Source organism: Semicossyphus pulcher, unplaced genomic scaffold, assembly GCF_022749685.1.
Source record: "Semicossyphus pulcher isolate SPU_LCO1_2020_fin unplaced genomic scaffold, fSemPul1.0.p SCAF_11, whole genome shotgun sequence".
In the NCBI taxonomy this organism is placed as follows: Eukaryota; Metazoa; Chordata; class Actinopteri; order Labriformes; family Labridae; genus Semicossyphus; species Semicossyphus pulcher.
The window spans coordinates 17639649-17659222 of record NW_027211615.1 but is presented as its reverse complement, the minus strand read 5'-3'; the positions used below and the strand labels follow the sequence as shown (position 1 = coordinate 17659222).

Genomic DNA, 19574 nt, shown 5'->3' with positions numbered 1-19574 from the left:
TTACAAAAATAGTATCACAATATAGACCATTCAATATGAGCACCAGGGAAGGCTAAATATAGCCCGAGTATTTGGCTACATTCATTGTCTGGGCAATGTTTAAACGGTAGCAGTGTGTTGAGTGTGTGTTTGTCGGACACAGTGTTGGCAATGTTTTTCTCACTCACAAGCTCTCCTACACCTACCACACGAGAATATTCAGAAACATACAGAACTTGCTTACACTGAGTAGTAACAGTTCACTAAAACCAATTATCAGTTAGAAAAATAGCTTTTTTTAAACACTGAACACCTAAAACAATCCCCCCCCCCGCTTCCCCGAATAAATCCCTCCCCATTTCCTAACAAAATAATTTTCTTTGAACAAAAAAACGGTTCTCTTTTGAGGTTACACAAGGTCAAACCTTTTTGACACTCCTTCTAACCAACATGGACCCTGTTTAGCATTATTCAGTAACCAGAGGTGTGTTCAAACCAACACTAACAGACGCCTGCTGTGTTCCTCTGCAGCCTCAACATGCTAACTTCCGTTAGCATGTTGAGGCTACTCATCTGCAAACATTATTTAAATAAACGTCAGGTATTTCATTGCTCATCTTTAAAGTCTAGTGCTTTGGTTTAATCACACACTCTTGTTATTGAACACACCTCTGGTTGAGCCCTTAACCCGGAAACCGTTTCAGCCATGTTTGAAGCGTCCGCCAACGTAACACTTGGCTAAACATAGCACAACATCTAGCTTATCTATGGGAGTGCTCTTATTGCTGTAGAGAGTTATGAAGTGGATTTATACCTGGTTTCATTCCCGGCCCTGGCTTATCCTCGCTCTGCTTGATGGTCGGGATAAGATCTGGGATCGACAGGTGGATTCTTTGTGGTGTGATCACACGGTGTGAAGTGTTCCCTCTAGATGTTCGCAGATAGTCTGCAGGTTTTCATTCCAACCTCTCACTACAGAAGGGGTATTGTTTATGGGATCTCTGCATAGCTTTTATACTAAAATGATACATTAGGGCAAAAGAAGACGACTGCATACACTCAACAACATTCTAATTTGGTTAATAATATGAAATGCTGAATAGTTTTCACCTAACCTCCCACTTTTACCGTAAGTGGTTAATTTGGCTTGCTGAGGATGCAGCTACGAATATAAATCAGCTGGTTATTCAGGAAGGAAAAGGGGGTAGTGCAAATCTATAAAGAGACTGGGTGTTAAATAACAGTGAGGGTAAATTAAGAAGTAAATGTAATGGAGTTGCAGCATTAGGCGATAATCTTTCAGTAATAAGGAGGTGGTCGGATATCAGGCCGAGAAGTGCAAGAGAGGTGGTGTTTCACCGAGGTAAGGACACACAGACGCTGGGGATCAGCAGAGGAGAAAGGCCATTCTTTTCTTATGTGCAAAAAGCTACTTGTTATTTCTTACATGGCTTCAGAGACAGACAAATACAAGTATTTGGATCAGTCTGTTTAGTATGACAAAGTACATAATTAGTGTTGTTAAGATAATGGAGTGAAAATAATTGTTTAAAAAGGGGAGAGCATCATCTTTTAAACTCCGGTCTATATATGATCTTATTAATGAGAATCACCCTCTGTTGAAAGGTTGGTGATATCAGCCTGTGTAGCGTTTGGTTGGAATGAAAGCAGCAGAATCCTCCATGATGGAGGCCTGGAGGTCATTTTTTTTCCCACCTTTACTACAGATCCTACTCCAATCAACAAGCATAAAAGGATAAACAAGGGGAATGATTATTCAGCCTGAGCTGCGTTCAGGGAAGACGTTGGACAGTGTTTGGCCTGAGTGTAAGAACACTGATAAACGTTTACAACCTGAATGTAGCTCAGGCATCTTCCTGTTACTGTGAGAGTGAAAGTGGTTGCTGAGGAGTGGCGACTAGTCGATGGGGCCCTGGAAGATGAGCCGCGTCCACCCAGGGGTGCTGAGGGCAGTGGAGCAGAAGGGGCAGATAGGTCTGAAGGCGTGCGTCCCGTGGGGGAGCGGGGTCTCGGCCCAGTACCTGGCTGTCCTCTCTGAGCAGACGTGGCCGCACGGCACAAAGCCGTGAGTGGGAGATCCGGCGTCCACGTACACCGCGGGCTCGCAGCCCAGCCACAGCGGCACGTAGGGGCCCACGCTCCGGCACAGGGGACATTCTCGGCGGGTGGTGGAGCCCTCGCCCTCTCCTGGCAGCTCCTCCCCTTCAGATCTTTGGCCCCAGTCGTGGCGTCCGTGGACGTGGCCGCAGGCGAGGTAGACCCAGGGCTGACGCTCCTCAAGGCTGAAGCAGAGCATAAACAGATTTTCATTATTTTCAACTTGGTGTGAACTCATCATCTTCTTCTTCCTACCAGGATTTCATAACATATTTCACAACAGATCAGTCATACATGCTTCAACTTTGCGCTGTACACCAAAATAACGATAGAAAATAATGCTCCTACCTGTGGCTGCGTGGCAGGCTGGGGAAGGCCAGTGTGCTGAGGCCGACAGGACACTGGGGCCGCGACGCGTTCAACTCCTGGCGAAGCGCTTCCAGGTGACGCAGGGTTGGAGCACGCATCAACCCCTCACCTGTACGCCACAGCAGGGTTGCACCACACAGATCAACCAGGGAACCGTCACGTAGCGCACTGCTCTCACCCTCTGCCTGCAGAGGACAGACACATGCTAAAAAAATCGCACCATAAGCAAACCTCCCAGCCTTGATCAGGCTTAAAAAGAACTGTGCAGGTAGAAAGCACTCTGGCAGTGGCTCACCAGTTTGCCCCGGCTGGGTCCGGAGCGTGTCTCCCGCAGGGCGTAGACGTCTCCACAGACAGAGATCTCCCTCCACAGACCCTGCTTTGGGTCCTCTGGGAAACCCTCTGGGTGCATCACTAGGACTCCGTTGGTGGTGAGGCCGTCCATGTGCCCATCAGGGTTTTTCCATTTGGTTGCTTTTTCCTGTGATGAGCACAAATAATCAGTTTAAACCTTTTTCTTAGTTTATGATGATTGTACATAAATACTCTTTGTTGGTTGAATAATTTCTCTGCTCACTCCTAAGAAGATATTTTTTGACGAGTCAAAGCCGGCGGCGTAGATGCGTGCGGTGTAAGGTGGGTTGCGTTCACACACAACTCTGCAGGCAAAACGTGAGATGGTGCTGGGTGCGATGGAGGGATCCTCCCCCTCCTTCCCCCCTCCAGAGGTGTCTGTCACCACAAAGTCAATGGGGCTTTCTGTGGAGCGTCCAATCTGCAGAGAACAGCACAGAGAAATGTTCACTGTTACTGTCCTGGATTAACAGTCAGCCCAACAAATGCCTTTTAAGGTGATATTCACAAATGAATGACTGTTATATTTTGGTGTTTTACAGAGCTGACGGTGCCCTGGGAGGACTCAGTGGAGACGGTGTATGAAAGGAAAAGGCTTAGATATGCAGATTTGGCAGCAGAAGCTGAACAGCGAGGATGAAAGGTTAGGGTTCGTCCAGTAGAAGTGGGATGTAGAGGGTTCATAGCACTGGGAAAACTGGGAGTGCGTGGACAGAGTCGGCGAAAGGCAGTGAAGGAGATGTCAGTCGAAGCAGTTAAAGGGCCAGTAGCCCGATTTTCAACCTCAGTCCTATCATGCTATTATGGGGAGCTAACGCCATTATGGTAGAATTTTTTTTAAAAATTTGGCTCTGTGCCTTTGGAGGATGCTATGTGCTTCTCCAATGGGCGCTGGAAAACCTCCGCTAGACTGCGTAAAACGTGTCATCTGGCGGAGGCCAGGGAGCTCGCTAAACTACACTTCCTCAATCTAGGACGCCCGCCTCCGATGTCATGTCTCGTTCAAAATTGTCAGGTTTGAAATGTAAACTGCAGTCTGTACCGCTCTGAGCCATTGCCTGCAGCGATCAATGTCCTTGACTGGAAAACTGTAGTATTTCACTCCAGTGTCTCTCGCTGGGCCGTTCGCAATGCACGCTGGGTGTTGTAGGATTGTAGAATGGGTGAAACCACGAGCTGTTTGTACAACTGTCTCCACGGCTATGGCGCCAATTTCAAATATTATTGCTTCTATCGATTACAGAGAACACCAGCTTTGACTGGCAGTGGCTTCTTCGAGGGGCGAATTGCTCCTTTATAACAAGTCAGTGGATTTGGATGAGGAGAAATAATGCCAGTTGGGGGCCTTTTTTCCTTTCCGTTCCTTTTTCTTATGTAACGTTGGCACCATGAATTGTTGCAGTTTTTACATAAGGATTTGATAGCACAAGGTTTTGATGGGTGGTGAGAGCTAGCATGGAGGGGGGTGGCTGGGACGCCAGAGTTAACTGTTGAGCCTCCCCGAGGTCTTGTGGGCCTAACCTGACGAAACACCTGTGAAGGGAGGAGCCCACTTGATAACCCTGTTGCTCTAACAACAAGTTGTGGGGGGCTTTAAAAAGCCATGTGGTAGGGTAGGTAGTATTGGTTCGGGGATAGGGTTACCTCCCACCCTCACCTTAATGAGGGAGTAGAGGGAGGTAGAGCGTACAGCCCGATCCGGCCGACACATCTCTCTCCACAAACTCTTTTTCCCTCTCTATTTTTCTTATTGTATTGAATTCAAAAACATTATTTTAGTATCAGCTTTGTCAATACCTGGAGCCTGTGTTTGTTGTAGTTGGGAACGCTGTTTGGGTTGCTGTGACCACTAAGGGTCATGTGGTAGGCTAAGTATAAGTTTTGGGATGAGGGCACACTCCTTCACTGAGTCCTTATCCTTATCATTAGGACACATTAACTTTCAAACACATAACAACCCAATTAGTAAGAGTTCTAGATTCACACTAGCAGCTTCTACATTTGAGCGAGAGTTTAGTTTTTCCACCTGATGTTGCCTTTCATTGCTGCGGGTTATTTGGGTTACAGCTACGTCATCATTCGTTAAAAATTAAATCTATCTGCGCTGCTATAATAAGAAAAGAACCTTGGGTGTAAAAATAGGCCGGAGATTTTCCACACGTCTTCATTTTAAATAGTCCCAAGCCTGAACCGAAATAATCTACCTCCTCTGACTTCCTTTGATGGCGTTACATAACAGCATATTTTAGGAAGCGCTCATGATGTCATATCTAGGATTGTTTTAGCTGTAAAACGAACCATGAATTATCCAGGACATTCAAAAAAAAGTTGAGCATGTATTCTTGATATCCTTGGCGTGTTTCTGTACCTGGAACATGTCTGTGTTGTTGTCATGGCAGTACTCCACCACCACAGTCTGGTTACGGGACAGCGTGAAAGAGATGCTGTGCTGCCCCCTGCTGTGGACAGCCTGCAACAACAACAGCAATGAGCAGAGGTGATTAAATCATCTTCTGGTGAATTTTCCTGCCAGGCGAAACATCAAACTGAATCACTGCATGCTTTAAAAAATCCATGAAATGTAGTCACATGAATAATTTTAAAATAAAAGCATTATGTATCTGTACGTTGGCAGACACAAACGCAAACACACAAAGACGGACAGTCATGTAGACAGATATCATACTTAGTCATCCTTCCTCTGCTCCATTTATAAAGGACAACAGGCGGTCACAGGAAGGAAACCGATGCTTCACACACTGATGAAACACGCAGACGCACACGTACCTTGCTGTCCTGCGGTGTGTTGAGGATGTGCACGGCGCTGGGTTTGACGCCGTTGGCCTTGGCCCTTCGGTACAGAGCGAAGCGGCTCTTCCTGCGCCCACGGTCTCCGGTTGGAAGAGAGCCATTGTACCTGGAGGAAAGCAAACACAGGGGGGAGGGAAACATGAGCGCTGACTGATCTAGATCACACTGGAACACAGGACAGATGCAAGTTCACACATGTAATTCCCAGTTTGTCCGATGTTATCTAGAAAGCCTAACGGTGGGGTTATAACACTGTTTGCATACTGTACTTATGATCTGCCACCACTTGTGGGGAACTAAAGCTATAAATAGAAACTCGCGATGCTGCCAGGATGTGTGCAGAATTAAAAAATCATTCTTTACACTTACATTATGGCAAATGCTTCTGACACTGACTCTCGTGATTCACATTAAAGTGCCGATCTGAACCGTAGAGAAAGAGGACAACAAGCGCTTGATCTCGCTCTCTCAGCTCGTTGAGGCTCATGTTTACTAAAGAGGCCATCGCTCTTTATCTAACCCACGTTTTCAGAAGGTCAGTGACACCATCGCACGAATACAATTAACCATATAACCTTGAGTAAGAGCTCCAGCTAGGATTCATACTACTTTGTGTTCATTAATCGAAACAGAAACAGACATGAAGACTCAGATTCTTCTCATGAGAGTGGTTAATTATTTATACTAAGCCCCGAGTGTTTTATAATTTAATACGAACCTTTTTTTTGAGAAGATGATCTCAGTTGTCATGTTTTAATAAAAGTGAGCGAGGCAGGTGCTGACTAAAACACAGACGGTCCTCTTTTTTTTAGGAGCTGAGTCAGACTGATTTTTACAGGTTGAGCTCTAAAAGACGGTGGTATGCAGGTTTTTCCAGCAAACAGCAGGGCATGGTCCTGCTTAACAACCACTCAGAGGATACCCAGCAGACACTCTGTGAGGGGCAATGAGCGTCATTGCCGGGCCTTCAAACTTTATCAGATCAGAGGGCATCTGGTCTGGCTCTGGTCTGTCTTGAAGGGTGGGCTGAAGAAGCCACGACTTACTCTGACACTTTCCATACCAAAAGGCTGAAGTTAATTTACCGAGCAGTCTATTATTAGAAAATCAATGACAATTTTTGACAATTGATTTATTCATCAAATGAAAACGCCAATATCTGCTGCTGTTCATAAAACGTCCCTGCACTTCAACATTAACATCACTGAAATCTTTTGGTTATTTTTCCAATCAGTACTGAAACACCACTCTTGCAGTGTGCATGTGTTATTTGTGACAAAGCAACTCTTATCATCAGAATTCACAGAATAATTGTCGACGAAAGTAATCCTTAGCTGCAGCGCAATTAAGATGGAGAAGTACTTAATAGGAGCGCTGAAACAATCGTTTCACAGAGAGCTAATCTGAAACTATTTTTCTAATCGTTTAAGTTATTTCTAAAGCAAAAAATGCACATAAATAACAGGTTTTTGCTTCTTAAATAAAAATATTCACCAATATTCGCCACTTTCACACTGGCGTAGCTTTGTGTCAAATAGTAAAAAACACACTAATGTGTGTAAATCATAGACTGTATAAAAAGATGGACGACATGACAGCTCCCTAAAAGAGAAGCCATAACATCTCTATCTCCCCCTGCTGGCTGGCTGCAGTATAGCTCATAAAGCCCGCCTCCTCCATGTTAACAAATGGGACAAATAGTTAGTTCTTATCATGCTAAATTTACATCCAAGTGTTCATTTTTCTGACAAGATTATTTTTAATTAGTTATATGACAGCTCTGTTGACAAATCCGGCTCCTGCAGCCGATCTGTTCAGCAGAGTAGAGGAGGAACGGCGCGAGGAGACGTAACTAAAACAATCACTACAGTCATTGAAGTTTACATATCTGGGAACGTCTGATTCAGACCAACACAAGAAGCTGCTTTGCTGGTCAGCACGCCGATATGCGGGATCCTTGCCTTTTTTTTTTTTTTTTAAATAGTAATTTAAGTGTGTGCTCTGGTTTGTGGCTACAGCGGCTCCACTGGCCGGTCTCTACTGCGCAACTCTGGCTCCAAATGACGTCACCAGCTCAAGAAGGCAGCGCCCGTCATGGGGGGTATTTTGGCTTCAATGAGAGCAGATGGGGACATGTCGTCCGTTTAGATATATAGTCATTGGTGTGAATACTTTTTTCTGTTCTTTTTCTACTCATTCTCAATCTGAATTGTTTCAAATGTTTCTTCAATAAAAGTTAGAAAAAGCAGCTTGTTTACGAGTTTAACCAGATTAAACACAACAGATGGCAGGGAATTAAGACGAAACCCAGCTAATCAACATTTCTGACCTGAGTTTCAGCAAAAGCAAAGTGAAAATCACCTCAAATGGAAGACTTTTTCCTCTATTTACTTTACATTATTTTGATATACATGTTTATTTCTGTGATAGCAGTTCATCTTGGCAGTCCACATGTGGGAGTTGGTTTGGTGGTTGAAGTTGAAAATGTGTCTAGGAAAAGTTTGTTGACGTAATGCATTTTTAATGAGCTTTACTTCCATGAATCTCAGGAGCAAAAATGTATTTCTGTTGGGAACAACCCCGAGGCCAGATGAGGGCAGACACTCAGCATGATTCTGGAGAGAGGATCACGTCTGTTACTTGGAAAATCCCTTCATACCGAGGACATTTTGCTTGTGATATTTAATAAATGTCGAGTCCAATCGCAGAGGATGACTCAGTGCTACCTGCTCCCTCTGCAGCCCTGCCTGTCAGCTCAAACTGGACCCTGTCTGACAGGAGGAGGACTGGGTCAGGGAAGGAAGGCACGGGAGGAAAGGCTTCTGCGGGGTCTGCTTAGAAGGCAGGAGATGTGAAATGGGAGCGAGGATGAGAGGGCACAGGAGGGAAAAAAATCAGCTTATGGGGAAGGAAAGCCAGCGCCTTGACAGAAACAGAAGACGGAGAATAAAATGAAGCAAAGGGCGAGAGAGAAAGACGAGGGGTCGAGGGAAGAGGCCAGAGGATGAGCTGCTTCACAAAGTGCAATTTGCCAGGTCAGTTCTGACCCGTAACACGCATGTGCATACATCATAAAGCACAATATGAAATATTCACTCCTTCTGCCCCTCGACACTGGGTTTATTTTCGTTGAGGGCAAGCCACCAAGGAGGCCTGCCTCTGTGAAAGTCAGCACTCAGCAAAACACTAGGAGGCTGGCAGGGAACAGACCGGGTGATAGACGGAGGAATGCGACAGAGACAATGTTACGGGTGAGATTTAAAAAAAAAAGGCGTGGGGGAGATAAATACAGAGTACAAGAGGGTGTTTGCACTGTGATGGGAGCGGGTTATGAGCGAGTCGAGCTGCTGTACATGGTGTCCAGGCTAACTAAGGACAATGAGTGATGGCAGCCAGGCAGCCTCTGCAAAGATCACATGGCCTGCAGGGAAGCAGACATCGACCACATGGGCATGTAATCATCAAGGCTGACAGATGCAAAGTTTAAACACACCTGCACCAAAGAGGAGAGAAAGATATAAAAAATAAACACCATGCAGCAGAAAGAACAGCCTGTTCTGTCACTTTGTATCTGCTGTCAAAGTTACCTGCTGAGTGTTTGGGGAGAGATGACAGAAAACAGATCCAGCTGATCCGGATATATGTGATAATATTGACAATAGTGTATCTTCTTCCACATGATTCAAACTACAGACATAATACCTATAATCGCCTACGAGCCTGTGGCCATCATCCCATCAGAACAAGATCAAACCTCACTCACTACAGTTTTAGTAAGCTAATTCAAAGTGCATTTGCAGCCTTCACTTGGGCACACAATACAACGTGGTGCACACCGCAGAGCTCGCTTCTGTTTAAGTTGCATGCCCAACACTTCAAAATACATATTAAATCATTAGTCCTTCTTCTCATCAGAGAAAGTAAAGGGCCGCTCTGTTAAAACAGTCAGATGATGAGGAGGACGCTAATCAGTATTCTGATGCAGGCAGCCCACAGCCTCCTCGCTCCATGTTCAGCCGGAGGGGAAGAGATAGGCCATTAGGTCAGTTATCTTTGGTATACACAGGAAGCTCTGCGGGGTAACAGGGAGGCCTGTGTAAGCCTGGATATGACTGTGTCTGCATGTGTGTGTGTGTGTGCTGTGGCATTTCTGGTCCCTGCAGACCCTGCACAGTGTGGAGCTGCAGGGGTGGAAATGCTGTGGAAGCTGGTGGCTGTCATCAGCACATCCTGCCCACTGTGTGCTTGTGTGTGCTGCTGATGTAGAAGGGGTTTTTCTACTCCTCCTCATCCTCCTCCTACTCCTCCTTCCTTGGCATGGATGGTCATCTGGCTGCGACGTTTATTAATTAGTAATACATGAAGGTTTATGACTAAATAATATGAGCAAGATGCATGTATTTTTCAGACAATGATATCACCTTCAGTACTACTTTTCTTTAGCTATCACAGATCCAGCATAGTATGACATCATTGGGGTTTTCAGCCTGAGCAAGCCAGCGCTGCTTACCCACACTACAACCATTGATGAAAAGCGGCTACATCCGTAGTAGACATATGTGCTTTGGCTATAGCACAATTTTCTCCTTTAACACTCAAACGTACCATCCATGATGTGTAAATGTGTCATAATTTCAGGGAATATGCTTTATTAGGAAGACAAAGTTAGTTTGTAACATTAATACATTGCCATAGACTAGCGGCATACGACGGCAATTAAAGAACAATGAGCTAAAATGTTATGCTGTAGTGGATTACCGACCCTTAAAACGGCGATAAAGAGGGTATTTGTAATAAGAGCAGTGGATTAAACCTTACACGTCATCTGTTGGTTTATTGTGCTGATGGTGCCGCTACATATTAAACGTTAATTTGCCGCTGGAGGGTTGTCTTCGTCCCACCAGTTTCTTTTACGGTTCAGGTTTTAAAGGACTTACCCTAAAATGACCAATTCGCCGTATTTCACCGGGTCTTTAATGGGCACATCATCATCTCCGTCTCTTTTCGGTGAATTCATCAGACTGGACTGCTCCAGGAGAAAAAACGCGTCCAATGGCAACAGTGGAGGGATAAAACAATGCTAACACACTCGAAACTGACGGGAAGTGATTTGGGGTTTAGTCTGTTAAAGTTTGGGCATAGTTGGGCAAAGTTTTTCCCGACTTCTTGATGTTTCTTTTATTGTTTTAATCCCGTGAAGGCGCATCTTTTCGTTGCTAAAACGCCAGTCTGTAGCTAGTTAGTAACGCAACATATCTGCTGCTCAGTAGCATAGGGTACAACAACGGCTAACGGCAGGGAGTGGGGCATACCATCTATAGTAGGGGTGGTCGTTCAGAAAATATCTCACAATAGTTGACAAAATTATGTCTTAACCGATAAATGCGTGCTTGTTGATTTTTTAAACATTTGTAAGTCTTTATTCGCAATTAAATTGCGTAGAAACATATCCATAATGTAAATATAAATGCACGGTAGCATGAATATTCCTATGGAACAAGAAATGGACGCAACCTTGGTGAGAAGCTTGCTCCCACTGATAGAACAAAATGAGGCATTTCGGAATCCAGGGGAAGTGCCCACATCTGCTGGCGTGTAGAGGCGTGCTGGCATACTTAAAGTAAAAGACTAGGCCATACATCCTATGTATGGACATAATATAGCTCTTATCTCGCGAGTGATTATCTAGTCTGACGTAATGAGATGCTTCGGGGGTGTGGTGTAGCTGGGATGTGGGTCACCATTGCGCCCCAGACGAGACACCTTCTTTTCTTCTTGTCTGCATTTCATGTGGGAGTTGGGAGACAGATATAGGCCGGCTGGAGCCTACACTTCCATCTCTCCCTCCCTCTCTCACACACAAACAAACAGTGGTGTGTAGGCTACGTACTCACTCACAATGCTGTGGCCACATGAGGGCAGTGCACTTCAGTTGCAAACTACAACTTTCCAGCTCATGAAGTTGGTCAAGTGTGACTATTTACACAGATTTTAGTCGAAACATCAGTTGTGCATTGGTGAAATAGCATTTACTGTGTTCCATAATGTGTCTTTCTCTCTGGTAAAACTCTGAGATATGACCCTATAGTATCTCAATATGAATGAATGGGACTGAGACATACAGTTGGTTCAGATAAGTCACATACTTGGCACATTTTCCTTGCTGTTCATTGTTATTTGATGAGATTGAAAGCAAAGCCTTCCCTGCAGGCCTTCTTGGACTGAACTCAGATCTGGAGTGTCAGTAACAGAATCTGTCCGTGTCTCCACGCCGGCATGGCTGCCTTCATGTTGACAGTAGCCTACTTAGGGTTCTGGCGGGGTGGTGTAACATGTAGTGGCTTGCATGCAGGCGCCATGCAGTGTTCTGCAAGACTCTGCACTTTGTGGTGATGTTAGCCTCTGCTATCACAGCTATCAGTGTCATTAAAACATTTGCTTGTGCAAATGTACAGATGTTACATGAGTGATATGATAACAAATTCAAATTGGAAACACCCATGCCTTGCCTCGCACATCAGCTCAAGTGTTTCAACTTCACAGAGGCTGTTGATGACACTGAAAGGGCTGATGAGTCATGAATGAGCTCCAGCATCAATTAGAAAACAAACAACCACACCCAAAATGAATGAACGACAGCCCACTGCAGCCACAGAGTAACTAATTAACCAACTGCAGTGCTGACTCACCTCATAAGGGTTTAACAGTACACAAGTTCCACCATGTGCAGAAGTTTAACCCCTGCATACTTTTCTTCTGAGATACAAAACTGGATGGACCAGATGTGTGTGTGCGTGTGTATGCCTTTCTTTCCCACTCAGGGATTAAGGTCACACCCTCCTCATGCTCTCAATCTCCCTGTATCTCACATTTTCTCTTCTCTCTTTCCTCTGCTCTTACTTTTCTTTCATGCTTCCCCCCTCCTTTGACTGGCGAAATTCCAGCATTAAAATATGTTCGGCCTCCATCCTGCAGCAGGAATCCTCTCTGCCCTCTTTAATGTACATAGTTTATGGCTGTAACAATCAATCAGCAGGGCGAGGATCCAGTGTGCACTGGGTGGATTATTTACTCAGTCTCATTGGAATTGGAATTGGAATTCTCTGAAGGAATTAAATCCACTACATGTCTGGTAATCAAAATATTTAATGACTTGAAGTGCTTCATTTATCCCCACTGAAGAATTCCTCTTGTAGCTTTTCTCTGAGGTCATTATGGGGAAGATGCTTGTCCTTGCAAAGTTTCCTGTGTGATTATAAAGCATCTTTTTGCTCTCGATATTACCTCACAAACGCAAAGGAAAATGCTCATATAGAGACTCTTTTCCATAATGTCATCAGTTCTGCCATCTAGATCCTCTCTCAGTAAAAAGGAACTGATGTTATTATGAAAAAGATTGGACATGGCAGTTTTGATTGGCAGCCACTTTGTGCCATAATGACCTGACAAATTCTGTAGTCAGTCACCTCAGTGTGAGGTCTCGTGCACGTCCTGCTACTGCTGATTAGTATTAACAGAGCACATAATATACAAAAAATGCTGCACAGTAGTTCATCTCAGTGTAAAATCTCCATTTATAGCAGCTTGCTTTGTGATTGATGTCGCCGTCATGGATATGAGGGATCTAACCAGGCAATTTGGAAAGGAATTTATAGTCTTGCATGTACCAAATCATGTTGAAACCATATTTGGTGAACAAATCACAGATCAGATTGTTTACGCCTAATTGTGAACATGTGGAAAGTATTACCTCTGCTATCATTATGCAGCTTTTGGCTAGGCGCACCACAAGTCAGGAAAAACAAAGCAGGAGAGGTGGACACTGGTCATTTAGAAGTGCATGCTCGTGCAGAACAAAAACAAGGACATTTCTGGGAGAAATGCTCCAAATAACAGAGAATCTTTACACAAATATAACCACTTTTACATGTAACAACAACAGGATACTATACGTATACACAATTTAAAATGTAAGGACACACAAATAGATGACATTATCCTTATCAGACAAGACAAAACTCTCTTTTAAAGCTTTTGGCAATTAGTTGCATGATATGGCAACAAATGTGACGTCTGGATTGATTTATAATCAGGGTCAGTGTATCTGTGATGTAAAGGCCAGGCCGACTTCCTCAATCTGGAATTGGTTGAGGCAGATTTAAAAGCTGGAAACAGATATTTCTGAGGGGGCTGGTAAGTAAGGGATGGGACTAAGACGGTCAATTTAGACCACTTAGATGTGCTACAGCCATCTGCCGCTGAGTCTTTGTCCATGTTGCCATAGAGACGAGAGCAAACAAAGGAAAGGTATGTCTGTCATTTAAACACCACATCTCCTGCAGCTTATGTGCACCAGTGAAAATACCAAACAGAGCAACAAGAGTCATTATACCACCTTTATTTAAATCCTGATATGATCTCTGATATGCAGCCATTGCCGTCTGCTCGTAACAAAGAGACAGTGTCCTACCTGTGATGCACGAGTGCACACATGCCTGCTGGGTGTTTGCGCCTGTGTGTGTGATGAGGAGGCAGACTCCTACATGGAGCAGACATGATAGTGCAGATGGCTCAGCATATTCCCATTCTGCACGGGCACGTACACACAACAGGCTGCGCGCGTGATTGTGGTTCCCCGCAGGGACGACTAATTGCACACACAAGCAGGTTTGTTGCAAAACACTGGAAATAAATGGCGTCAGAAATTGATTGTATAAACTGTGGATAATAGCTTGAACAAAATGGGAGTGCAGAGTTACTATTGTTTGGAATAATATGTGCTGATTTTGGAGGAAGTTTGATTGCACATAATGGTACTGTAAGATAACCAACATCATTGAGCAACACAAGCAGAGATGACGTGGGATCATGTGAGAAGCAGGAGGGAAGGAAGTCATTTAAGGGCCTTGTAGAGATGTCTGAGCCAAATCCCAGTCAGAAAAGGACCAAATAAAGCTGCTGCACATGTGACAAGATTAAACTTTGAAGCTGGTTTGCTGGGCAATATACTGTATATTCCACTGTTTCACTTTGGATGAAAAGATGATTCAAAGATACAATCTATGTTAACTTTTAAAGACACAGACAATTTATACCCTATAGACTTTTGACCCTCAAATCATGACCATAAAACTCCTGTTTTGGCTTCTTTGAACTGGCTCCTATAGTACGTGTTCAGAGCAGATCTTTATGATTTATAATGCCAGATTTTAAGGCTCTTTATAGTTTATTTCTGACCTGAAACGTTTAAGTGGGTACGGACTTTGATATAGGTCTTTTGTCTGTTTCAAATACCAGGCTGAAAACTAAAGGCCCTTCTTAAAACATACTTTTATCGGTGAGACTGTCCTTATTTTACTTTTGTATTTTAATTTTCTTTCAACTGTATATTGTTTATTTTTAAAATATTTGTAATTGTCTCATTTCAGCCCACACTTTTCTTTTTAACCTGATGATTTTATGATCTTTTATTTTGCTGCCTTTTTGAAGCACTTTGTAACTTTATTTTGAAAGGCTTCCTCTCACTAAAGGCCATTCATTATTGTATTTATCACTGATCCAACATAATATACAAAATAGCTGTATGAATCCAATCCTTCTTAGGAGAACCAACACAAAAAGGAGGAAACATTTCCCAGCATGTAACATGATCAGCCTTTTTAGTAGAACAACTGCAGCTGAGCTTAAACACAGCCTACTGATCCGAGACGTTCCTCGCTGATCGCTCACAGCACACTGAGTCCTTTCACAAATCATAGAGCTCCTCATAGAGCTCCATGCAGCACCTGCCAACAACCTGCCATACATGTACATGACCCGAGCACGGGGGCTACACACGCAGCTGCCGGTGTGTGTGCTGCACACGAAAGCAGATGGCTCCTCAGACGGGTCATTAATAAGAGGCGGTGGGGAGGCTGTGTGTGTGGTGGGTTATTTTGGGATTTAATGTTGTGTGTTATTTAGGGATGAAAGTTGTGTTGGTGAGGCTATTTCTGTGTTTGTGTTAGTGGGAGGTTGCCAACGGGGAACAGAGACACAGCGACATTTAGAGTAATTGGCTCCCTCTTCAGAATTCCACAACGGGCCATTTTATAATTAAACAAAGTGTGAATGGTGACCTTTGACCTCGCTGCAACAGGTGTATCACAAGAGCTTTGAAAGGGAGGCATAATGACACTTGTTGATTGTTTTATCGTCCCTCAAGATGGAGTTACAGCAGGAATATAAAGCAGTCAGTCCAGCTAATTACAGTATGGTTAAACGAAACCTAGTTCCCCTCAGATTAACACTACCTTAACCCCATTTAACACCTCTGTTGTACTTCTCTTTTTTGTCCTGTTAATAATGTTTTATCTCATCCTATCCATCTGCTACTGTGGTGAACAACGTGCCACACAGGAAGGTTGCAGCACATGTCACTTCCTGTCACAAACCAAAGCATAACTCTACATCAACCAATCATGTTAAGTCTTTATCTTCAGGGGAGTAATCTGTCTTCAATTAGAAGATCACGTAGCTTCCTGTTATTGAATTCATAGTTTTATCTGCTGAAGCAATATGACTGTTCCATTATTAAGCTTATAAGAGGTTATACAGAGATTAAAAACACCATAAATGACATTAAAAGTAGAGATAAATCATAAAAACAAGCACTAAACTGCACCCAGCAAAGTCATAACTTGTGTACCAGGGAAACATACATTTTTCCCTTTGCACCTGCAATAATTTTCTATTTTTGTGACGATGATAAAGAACTATTCTGTTAAAACCGCCTTGTTCTAGACGTTGATAAAGCAGTGCTCTAAATGCACAGCCTCCATTAATTACATCTGTGAGCCTGAATCATTGCTGCAGCGCACATCTCCCTCCCACTGCACAACTTCTCCTCCAAATGCAAACACAGGCCTCGGGCTCCCTGTAATTATCAGCACATTGTCCAAGGCGGAGGGATGTGCGCAATGTGCGACAGATTTTGAGTAGCTTACAACCGCCTGGAAGCTGAATGTCACCCCGCATGCTGCTTTTATGACACTGTTTAAACGGGCCCCATGACAACCCAGACGCTGAGAGTTTCTGCGCTGCAGCTCGGGGCCCATCCAGCCGGTCCTGAAGTCCCTTTTGTGTGAGTCAATGGTGGATGTTGTTGGACAGGAAATGCTTGTGAAGACAGGCGCAGATAATCATTCACTCAGAAGACAGAGGTTTGAAAAAGATGGAAAGAAAATAAATCTGAGGGTGAATCTTAGACATGATGAGCTGAACAAAAACTGGTTTAATGAAGACTCAGCGGAGGGGTGTGTTTGAGGAGTGCAGGATTTTTTGGTCCTGTTTCCCATGTCAACTGGAAGATGCACTGTCCTGGTTTAGAAAACCACCAGAGGCTGATGATGGAGAATGCAGAGGTGTGACAAAATGTTGAAGGGTCCCCATTTTAAACATCAGGATTGCATGTGATTAGCTGTGACAAGTTTGATTGTGCGGGGTAGATTTTCATTTAGCTATTTCATTCTGTTTCTCTTCATAGAAACGTCATGACCACAATATTTTTGTAATTAATATTCTTTCTCTAGACTAATTAGGTTTGCACTTTTGAATGTTTTGCCTGTGTGTAACTTAGCGTTGTATTGCTGCTGTTGTCTTATGGTCAACAGGTCTCTCTTGAGAATTAGACCCTGTCTCAATCAGACGACCGGTTTAAATAAAGGTTAAATAGAAATAAAATTTAAAATATCATGCCAAGAGTGACTGAGCTTCAAAATAGTTTGGATTATAGTAGTTTTTATAAAGATAACAGAGACACAAGTCTTCAATCTTCCTCTTTTTTAATGGCATGTAGCAACTAGCATATAAGGTAATTAGCCTGTTATCCACAATGCTGAAGTGTGGGCCAGGGTAATCGATCACTATTAGACTGGGGCTGATAAATCACTTCATAAATAACAGTAAATTTAAATTAAATCCTCTTCATTAAACCAGTTTCTCCATTAATCTCTAGTTTTTTATTTCCTCAATGCTAAATAATGCTTTAAAGATTCAATTTGCCTCCCTTTACCCCACGTTTCTTTAGTTCCTTATTTAACGGTCTATATTTGTTTTATTCTTTTGGCAGTCACATAGTACTGTATATTTTCTATGTCTTTATATCTGTCAGAAAGTCAGGCGAGAAGTTGAATGCCACTCATGTATTTCTGCTCAGGGTGAAACCACAGCTACCAGCCTGTTAGCTTACAAGACAGTAATGAGGAGGAAGCAGCTAGCTCGGCTCTGCTAAATATAACATTTAGCGCTCCAACTAATCATTCATTACTGTAACAGACAACAGTAGTTAACTGTTGGTGGTCTGTACTCTACAATTATGCTTTCTAAATGTTGTCAAAACTTGTATATCTGTTCACTTCATTCCACAGAGTGTGTACATATCTACACTAGCCGATGTAGCTAACATTTAAACACATTTGTACAAACATGATGAGAAGCACTCGAGGGGGAAACTCTCACTGAGTGCTTCTCTTGGCCTCTGGCTCTTCAAGTAAAGTGAACATACCGTCTCTAAAGCACCCGGCTCTATGGAAACATGTGGGCAGAGACAGACAACGGCTGCCTGAGGTGTGAGAAAAGCACCTCAACTTCAACAGAAGTGTTAGCGTATGTGTGCATGCTATTGTTAGCATGAACAGTATCAATGCTTGTACTGCTTTTAGCAGAGCTAGCACTGATTGTAGAGGAGAACGATTTGCAGTAGCATGACACACACATTCATACAGGTGATTACTTTATAGAAAGCATGTACTATGTTTCAATAAATCTTAGTTTATGACTCTTTCATGCTAAAATGTACATTGTCTGTCTGTTTCCTGGTTTGCAGAACGAAGACCTGCCGTGAGATCAGAATCAAAGAGGAACGCCTGAGTACACAAAGGACAGAGGAACTGCCACTAAGCTCAGTTTAAAAGTACTGTTTGAAGCCACCCCCTTCAAATGATGTACAATAGTGCAGTCCACCCCCACCCAGGGACACACAATGGCAGCGCAGAGGCTAAAACTGTGCGAGAGACAAAATGAAGCGGGTCTACTTGAGGTTTCATTCAAGTTCAACACTACTGTAGTAGCTTTCACTGCTAGCAGGAAAGACATTCTTAGTAAATCCCTTGTGTTGCAGGGTAATTGTGTACAATTTGACAACCAAAACTTTAGAGAGAAGTAGCATCTATTCTAGCAGCTACTCTCTCTACACATTAATTAATACATTACGCCTAGCTTTGGACAAAACCTTAAATCTAGTCCCTTAACTGAGGGCCACAGGTGATTCTGACAGCGCTTGACACCCTCCAATGTGTGCAGTGCATCTGCTGCCGAGTTCACTGACAGCTGTACAAAAAGCCTCTGACATGTGCAGTGTGATTCACTGGCTCAGCGCTGATGTAACATCAGTTTCAAACTGCCCTCCCTTCACACACTTCCTCTCATGAGAAAAGAAACTCGTTCATAGATTTGACTTTGGGATTTCACAATAGAAGTCATGAATGGAAAATTAGAAGCAAACTTGATCGTGTCTGACACTGCGGAGGCCCTGCCCTCAACTGTTCAAATATATTGCTCTCATGAGCTCTGAAAATGCAGGAATTCCTGTAACAGACGCAGCAGTTTCAGGAGAGATAAAAGGCGGCAACATTTGTGTCTATCTCAGCTGAACTGCCTGTCCCTGTCCTTCACATTCACGACACTGCTTTCAACACAGCAACAGGTCAAACTTCAAATCAGCTGCTACAGAGCAAACAGCACAGAGCAAATACACAGACAGAGAGCGAAGATTCCTGCAGACAAATTCCTCGACTGTGACTCTCCTGAACATTTGAAAAATTCTGAATTTAGTTTTTCTCTGTGTTTATCTTCACAATTCAACCTGACACTCACTGTAACTGTTTTTAATCTAAACCACCGAT

The 19574-nt window shown here is 43.5% G+C and overlaps 1 protein-coding gene across 1 annotated transcript; it reads right to left on the bottom strand.

Annotated features, from left to right (window-relative positions):
* Nucleotides 1–337: 337 nt before the first annotated feature.
* LOC138613363 (E3 ubiquitin-protein ligase pellino homolog 2) lies at nt 338–10905 on the bottom strand. Its single transcript, XM_069687031.1, has 7 exons — nt 10569–10905; nt 5608–5737; nt 5189–5290; nt 3044–3241; nt 2762–2947; nt 2446–2651; nt 338–2282 (listed from the first exon to the last, which is right to left on the bottom strand). Exons 1-7 carry the CDS (start codon nt 10646–10648, stop codon nt 1898–1900), a joined length of 1287 nt encoding a protein of 428 aa, XP_069543132.1. The 5' UTR covers nt 10649–10905; the 3' UTR covers nt 338–1897.
* Between the last annotated feature and the right edge of the window lie 8669 nt (nt 10906–19574).